Source organism: Sapajus apella, unplaced genomic scaffold (genome assembly GCF_009761245.1).
Source record: "Sapajus apella isolate SASKATOON/1434 unplaced genomic scaffold, GSC_monkey_1.0 scaffold2, whole genome shotgun sequence".
NCBI lineage: Eukaryota > Metazoa > Chordata > Mammalia > Primates > Cebidae > Sapajus > Sapajus apella.
The window spans coordinates 72,435,526-72,443,504 of NW_022436942.1; the positions used below are offsets into that span (position 1 = coordinate 72,435,526).

The window sequence follows — 7,979 nt, forward strand, 5'->3', positions numbered from 1 at the left end:
CTGTTCCTAGAATTGATTTAGCTCAGTCCTGCCTCAGGGCCTTTGCACATGCTGTCCCCTCTATGTAGAGAGCCACTGGCCCTTATTTTTGCTAGTTAATTCCCACTTATCTTCCTAATTGCAGCTTAAAGAATACTTCCTCAGAGTAGCCTTCACAACTTCCCTACACCACGACATAAATCAGTCATATTGATAGGTGTTTACCTGAGTCTATCCCTACTTCCCCCACTTCCCATACACTTGCCTTTCAGCTCCAAGAGGGCAGGAATGATGTTCATGCATCTTGCTAAACGCATAACAGAGTGATTAAAAACAGAGGCTTTAGAGCCAAGCTGCATGGGTTTCAGTCTCAGCCATGCCATGCACCAGCAGAGTGACCTTGAGCAAGTTTCTTAACCTCTCTGTGCTTTACTTCCCTCATCTGTATAAAGGTAAGAATAAAATCTTCTCATAAGGTATTAAAATCTTCACATAGCCCCTCACATTCTATGTGTTATACATGTATTTGAAATAATAATAATAATAATTATTATTATTATTGTTACCTCCACATTCCCAGTACCTAACAAATGTTGGCACATAGTAGGTGCACACACACAAAAAAACTTGTTGGATAAGTGATTGTTTATTTCTCTCACTCAAGGCAAAGATAATTATACCTTTCCATTTATTTATTCCCATAATAGGAACAGGACTTGGCGCATAGTAGGTCTGCAATAAATGGAGAATAACTCAATGTCTGAAAGTAGGAATGATTTCTCCCCACCCAAGCCATGTGGACTCCCAACATTGCTATCTGCTTTGAGCTTTTCCCCTTCCTTCTAGAATCCAGGTGGGGATCTTCAGCTGCCTGGCCATGGGACAACCTCCCCTGCCCCCTTTGCACTCCCCCACCCCAGCCAGAGATGCAGAGCAGCTTTGATCACTGACAGCAGCCTTCTTGCAAGAAAAAGAGAGAGAGAGGGAAATCTGGCCATTTAAGCTCCCTGAACATGACACTTATTAATAAAAGGAGCGGCTGTCAGCTCTGCTCCAATTAGTTATCCATTGTGCAGGGCAGATGTGGAGGCTTGAGGGCGGCCCCAAAGCTGGAAGGTGGAGGTGGGGGGACAAGTGAGAAGTCACTGCTTTCAGATATTAAACACATGAGCAAGCCTGGGCTTGTGCTACTCAGCTGAGAAAGGCCTGGTACCCTTAGGATTCTGCAATCTCATTGACAGCCGTAGGTACTACTCCCCAATCTCCTCCTGTTTTCCTGTTGTCGTTATGTTTTTTGTTTGTTTTTGTTTCTTTGAGACAGGGTCTCGCTCTGTTGTCCAGACTTCAGTGCAGTGGTGTGATCATTCACGGCTCACTGCAGCCTAGACCTCCTGGGCTCAGTTGATCCTCCTGCCTTAGTATCTCAAGGAGCTGGGACTACAGGCACATGCCACCATGTCTGGCTAATTTTTGTATTTTTTTTTTTTTTGTAGAGATGGGGTTTTGCTGTGTTGTCCAGGCTGGTCTTGAACTCCTGGGCTCAAGCCATCCATCCATTTCAGCCTCCCAAAGTGCTGGGATTACAGGTGTACAGTGAACCACTGTGCCCGGCCTGTCATTAAGTTTAATTATACAATTAATACATGACTGTGTTCTCCTTGCTTGACCCTACAGATGAGGCCACATGGGCCCCACCCCCACCTTAGTCTCCTCATTGTCTCCAAAGAAGTAACCATTGACAGCATTTTGGAATATATGTCTCTTCCCAAAACTTATTTTATGCCTAATACTCTGTATCTCATTTAATAGATGGATTTATTTTGCATGTGTATATATGAATATGTAAAAATTTCAGTTGGAATGTGTTGATTTGCTTTGTTTTTCTTTCTTTTTTAATAGCAGTCTTGAACATATGGTGCTACACCTGGGTTCTTTTGTTCAACGATGCTGCATAGATCCATACAGAACAACTTCATTCTTTTTTACTAAGGCATAGCATTCCTGAAGGTAGATAAATCCTGGCTTATTCAACCCTGGCTGCGTGTTAATTACCAAGGGGTGTGCGTTTATGTCGGGGAGGGAGGAGTCGTTTATAACATATGGATGCCAAGGCCCCTCTCTAGCAGAGCTGAATCAGAATTCTGAGGCTCAGGCCTGGGCATCAGTGTGCCACAATCCCACAGTGATTTTAATGTGTGGCCAGGGTCAAAACTTATTCATTTAGCGAGTCCCCTATTAATGTATATTCAAACTGTCTGCAAGTCTTTGCTATTGAACAACAACAACAACAAAAGCTTTCTGGGCATCACTTTGTTCCTTCTTCCCTGTATATCTGTGCTGGTATTTCTCTAGGAAAGGTTTTTGAACCTCAACACTATTGACATTTGGGGCCAGATCATTCTTTGTGGTGGGCGGCTGTCTTGTGCATTGTAGGATTTGGAGCAGCAACCCTGGCCTCTCCCCACCCAATGCCAGATGTACACATGCACACACATCACGGCCATCAAAAATGTCTCCAGACATATCCAGGGGTGGTGGGGCGCAAAGTCACCCCTGGTTGAGAATGACTGCTCTGGAGAGGAACCCAGAAGGGAAGTTGCTGGATTATATGGGACACGCACTTTTTTTTTTTTTTTTTTTGAAACAGTGTCTTGCTCTGTTGCCCAGGCTGGAGTGGTGCAGTGGTACAATCTCTACTCATTGCAACCTCTGCCTTCTGGGTTGAAGCAAATATCCTACCTCAGCCCCCCGAGTAGCTGAGATTACATGCGCCTGCCACCACGCCCAGCTAATTTTTGTATTTTTCGTAGAAACAAGGTTTTGCCACATTGGCCAAGCGGGTCTTGAACTCCTGACCTCAAGTGATCTGCCTGCCTCGGTCCCTGCAAAGTGCTGGGATTACAGGCATGAGCCACCACACCTGACCAATGTGCACTTTTTTTTTTTTAGTAGACAATACTTCAAAGTGCCTATGCTCTTTCACAATTCCTAGTTTTCTAAGAATATAATCTTTCCATCTCTTTATCCCTGTAAGTTTGGATTTAGAATTTGGGCTAAAACCCTAAGCCTGTATCTCCACTTCCCCACTACCTCCTGCAGCCCCAGACCCAAGAATGTCTTCATGCTTTGGGATAGAATTCTAGAATCCAGAATATGAGCCTTGAGGTCTGGGGTGGTAGAAGAGACTATCAAATAAGAATGAGAAAAAATTTTCTTTCCTTTCTCTTCTCCCTCCCTCAATTCCTTTCTTCCTCCCTTCCTTTCTTCCTCCCTTCCTTCCTTCTCTCCCTCCCTAACTCTTTTCTTTTCTTTCTTTCCTTTTTCTTTCCTTTCTTTTCTTTTTCTTTCTTTCTTTCTCTTTCTTTCTTTCTTTCTTCTTTCTTTCTTTCTTTCTTTCTTTCTTTCTTTCTTTCTTTCTTTCAAGGTAATTCCAGCTGAAGGAGAGGGGTAAATATTTCCCTCTTCCTGCCCCCACCTCGAATTTCCAGAATCTACTCCCAGTCTCCTTAAGGTTAAGTCTCTGTCCTGGTTGTTCTCTGAGTTTTATAGGTAATGAGAAGAGTGGACAAGAGGAAGACAAAGTCAGCTGTATTGAGAGACAGAAAGAGGCTTCCCAGGAACTCTGTGTGTGTTTATGTGCACGTGTGTGCATGTGTCGAAAAGAAAATCAAATTCACAGGCTGGGGAAGGAAGAGGAGGGGGAGAAGCAACAGGACCCAGCCAGTCATGTCTCTTTAAGCAAGATAAGCCCCCGGCCCATCCATCTCTCCTGACACTATCGGCCTGTTGTCTAAAGTACTTACAGTTCTCTCCTGTGAGGAGGAGGCCTGACTTGGGGATGCTGGGGGAGGGGAGGAAGTGGGGCCTCCCGGACAGGGCACCCTGGCTGGCCCACTTCCCCAAAGAGCAGGGATGCCTTGCAGACCGAGGAGGTCACCTTTCTCCTCCTTCACCCTAGGTATGCCCTGTTTATAGCTCAGCCCTGAGTGCTGGAAAGATGGGCTGGTGCTGACTCCCTACCTGGGGCCCCATTCCCAGGGGGCATGGAACCACTTGAAACTGCAACTTGTCTTTCTCAAGTGGCAGAGAGAGAGTGTGAGCCCTGAGAGAGAGAGTGAACAGAAGGGAAAGGCCAAACCAACCTCAGCTCTCCTGTCTTTAAAGGGTCCTTTAAAAATTCACTGTGGTTCTTGCACCCATCCACCAGTCATCTACATTGGGTATTTCCAACCACCATGGCATGTTTATACCTATGTAACAATCCTGCACGACCTGCACATGTACCCCAGAACTTAAAGTATAATAATAAAAAAAATCACTGTGGTTCTTACAATACTATGAAATAGATATGATTATCCTTTAAAAATCCTTTATCCGATGAAATACGTATGCGTATTGTCTCCCTTTCTCGGAGATAAGGACACTGAGACCCAGAGAAGTTAAATATCTTGACAGAGCCAATCAGAAGCATTGGGTGGGATTAGGACTTGGACTTCCCTAAATTCTAAAACTTGTGGGGTGAGATGGCTCATGCCTGTAATCCCAGCACTTTGGGGGGCTGAGACAGGCTGATCACCTGAGGTCAGGAGTTTGAGACCAGCCTGACCAACATGGAGAAACCCATCTCTACTAAAAATACAAAATTAGCTGGGCATGCTGGTGCATGCCTGTAATCCCAGCTACTCAGGAAGCTGAGGCAGGAGAATGGCTTGAACCCAGGAAGCAGAGGTTATGGTGAACCGAGATCATGCCGTTGCACTCCAGACTGGGCAACAAGAGTGAAACTCCATCTCAATAATAATAATAAAATAATAAACCCATCTCTACTAAAAATAGAAAAAATTAGCTGGGCATGGTGGCAAGCCCCTATAATCCCAGCTACTTGGGAGGCTGAGGTAGGAGAATTGCTTGAACCTGGAAGACAGAGGTTTCAGTGAGTTGAGAGCGCACCACTGTACCACTCCAGCCTGGCGACAGAGCAATTCTGCCCCAGAAAATAAGAAGAAGAAAAATAAAATACATTCCAAAGCTGACATCTGGACTCTAACCAAGACATTTCTTGCAAATCCTCTGTGATGAGAAATCATGTTGTGAATGATTGTCTGAATTGATGTTTATAAAGGTTATTGGCTTAACCAAACTTTAGTCAGGCTTCTGAATCTTTTCCTAGGTCCATCTGTGTAATTCCTTGTAAAATCCATCTTTAGCAAGAGCCCTGCTAAGTCAGGTTAGCCAGATCTCCATTGTCCCTATCTGATCTCTCTCCATATCTGATCCCTCTCCATGTGTGACCAGGTTCTTCACCCTCCACTGCTCCCCAGGTGATGTCTGACCCCCCGGCCTGTCTTCAGCAAGACTCCTGTTAGGTCCGTTTAGGCCTGAGCCCTAATGCTTCCTTTTAGTAATTTCCCATCCACTGACCCCTAACCCTGCTCCTTGGCTATGAATTCCCACTTGCTCATGCTGTATTCAGAGTTGAACCCAATCTCTCTCCCCTACTGCAAAATTCCATCACACTGGCCCCTGCACCTACTGTGGTAGTTCCCACACGTTGAACAGGCTGCCTTGCCATCTTGAACAATCATCATGAATGACTTTTTTTTTTAATTTCAACTTCTATTTTAGATATTTGGTACATGTTCAAGTTTGTTACATGAGAACATTGCGTGATGCTGATGGTACAATTACCATCACCCAGGTAGTGAGCATAGCAGCCAGTAGGTAGTTTTTCAACCCATGCTTCCCTCCCTCCCCTCTCTAGTAGTTCACTGTGTCTATTGTTCCCATATTTATATCTATGTGTGCTCAATGTTTAGTTCCCCCTTAAAAGTTAGAACATATAGTATTTGGTTTTCCGTCTCTGTGTTAATTCATTTAGGATTATGGCCTCTAACTGCATTAATGTTGCTGCAAAGGACACGATTTTATTCTTCTTATGGCTGCATAGTATTCTGTGGTATACATGCACCACATTTCCTTGATCCTGTCTACCATTGATGGACACCTGGGCTGATTCCATATCTTTGCTATTGTGAATCGTGCTGTGATGAACATACGGGTGCAGGTATCTTTTTGGTAAAATGACTTATTTTCCTTTAGGTATTTACCCAGTAATGGCATTCCTGGGTCAAATGGTAGCTCTATTTTAAGTTCTTTAAGAAATCTCCAGGTGGCCGGGTCTCGGAGAAGAGGGAGAGTGGCGGGACGCTGAATAAGCTTCCAAAATGATGCCCACGCCAGTTATACTGTTGAAAGAGGGGACTGATAGCTCCCAAGGCATCCCCCAGCTTGTGAGTAACATCAGTGCCTGCCAGGTGATTGCTGAGGCTGTAAGAACCACCTTGGGTCCTCGTGGCATGGACAAGCTTATTGTGGATGGCAGAGGCAAAGCAACAATTTCTAATGATGGGGCCACAATTCTGAAACTTCTTGATGTTGTCCATCCTGCAGCAAAGACTTTGGTGGACATTGCCAAATCCCAAGATGCTGAGGTGGGTGATGGCACCACCTCAGTGACCTTGCTCGCTGCAGAGTTTCTGAAGCAGGTGAAACCCTATGTGGAGGAAGGTTTACACCCCCAGATCATCATTCGAGCTTTCCGCACAGCCACCCAGCTGGCAGTTAACAAGATTAAAGAGATTGCTGTGACTGTGAAGAAGGCAGATAAAGTGGAGCAGAGGAAGCTGCTGGAGAAGTGTGCCATGACTGCTCTGAGCTCCAAGCTGATCTCCCAGCAGAAAGCTTTCTTTGCTAAGATGGTGGTGGATGCAGTGATGATGCTTGATGATTTGCTGCAGCTTAAAATGATTGGAATCAAGAAGGTACAGGGTGGAGCCCTTGAGGATTCTCAGCTGGTAGCTGGTGTTGCATTCAAGGAGACTTTCTCTTATGCTGGGTTTGAAATGCAACCCAAAAAGTACCACAATCCGAAGATTGCCCTTTTGAATGTTGAGCTTGAGTTGAAAGCTGAGAAAGATAATGCTGAGATAAGAGTCCACACAGTTGAGGATTATCAGGCGATTGTTGATGCTGAGTGGAACATTCTCTATGACAAGTTAGAGAAGATCTATCATTCTGGAGCCAAAGTTGTCTTGTCCAAACTCCCCATTGGGGATGTGGCCACCCAGTACTTTGCTGACAGGGACATGTTCTGTGCTGGCCAAGTACCTGAGGAGGATCTGAAGAGGACAATGATGGCCTGTGGAGGCTCAATCCAGACCAGTGTGAATGCTCTGTCAGTAGATGTGCTGGGTCGATGCCAGGTGTTTGAAGAAACCCAGATTGGAGGCGAGAGGTACAATTTTTTTACTGGCTGCCCCAAGGCCAAGACATGCACCTTCATCCTCCGTGGCAGTGCTGAGCAGTTTATGGAGGAGACAGAGCGGTCCCTGCATGATGCCATCATGATCGTCAGGAGAGCCATCAAGAATGATTCAGTGGTGGCTGGTGGTGGGACCATTGAGATGGAACTTTCCAAGTACCTGCGGGATTACTCAAGGACCATTCCTGGAAAACAGCAGCTGTTGATTGGGGCATATGCCAAGGCTTTGGAGATTATCCCACGCCAGCTGTGTGACAATGCCGGCTTTGATGCCACAAACATTCTCAACAAGCTACGGGCTCGGCATGCCCAGGGGGGCACATGGTATGGGGTAGATATCAACAACGAGGACATTGCTGACAACCTTGAGGCTTTCGTGTGGGAGCCAGCTATGGTGCGGATCAATGCCCTGACAGCAGCCTCTGAGGCTGCATGCCTGATCGTGTCTGTAGATGAAACCGTCAAGAACCCTCGCTCGACTGTGGATGCTCCCCCAGCAGCTGGCCGGGGCCGTGGTCGTGGCCGCCCCCACTGAGAGGCACCTCACTCATCACATGACTGGCTGGCTGCTGGGTGCACTTACTCTCCTTGGTGTGGTTACATGATTTTGCAATGAAGGGGTAGTCATTGGCCCACTCCCTTCTCACTGGAGGCTATTTAAATAAAATGTCAGACTTAG

At 45.9% G+C, this 7,979-nt stretch overlaps 1 protein-coding gene across 2 annotated transcripts; it reads left to right on the forward strand.

Moving 5' to 3' along the window:
* The first annotated feature begins 6,146 nt into the window (after nucleotides 1-6,146).
* Nucleotides 6,147-7,979, forward strand: LOC116525103 (T-complex protein 1 subunit eta-like). Of its 2 annotated transcripts, XM_032240703.1 has the most exons (2): nucleotides 6,535-6,596; nucleotides 6,650-7,979. In XM_032240703.1, the coding sequence occupies exons 1-2, from the start codon at nucleotides 6,535-6,537 to the stop codon at nucleotides 7,833-7,835; spliced, it is 1,248 nt and encodes a 415-aa protein (XP_032096594.1). In that variant the 3' UTR covers nucleotides 7,836-7,979. The 2 variants fall into 2 exon arrangements, with proteins under 2 accessions (XP_032096584.1, XP_032096594.1); XM_032240693.1 differs by having other exon boundaries at nucleotides 6,147-7,979.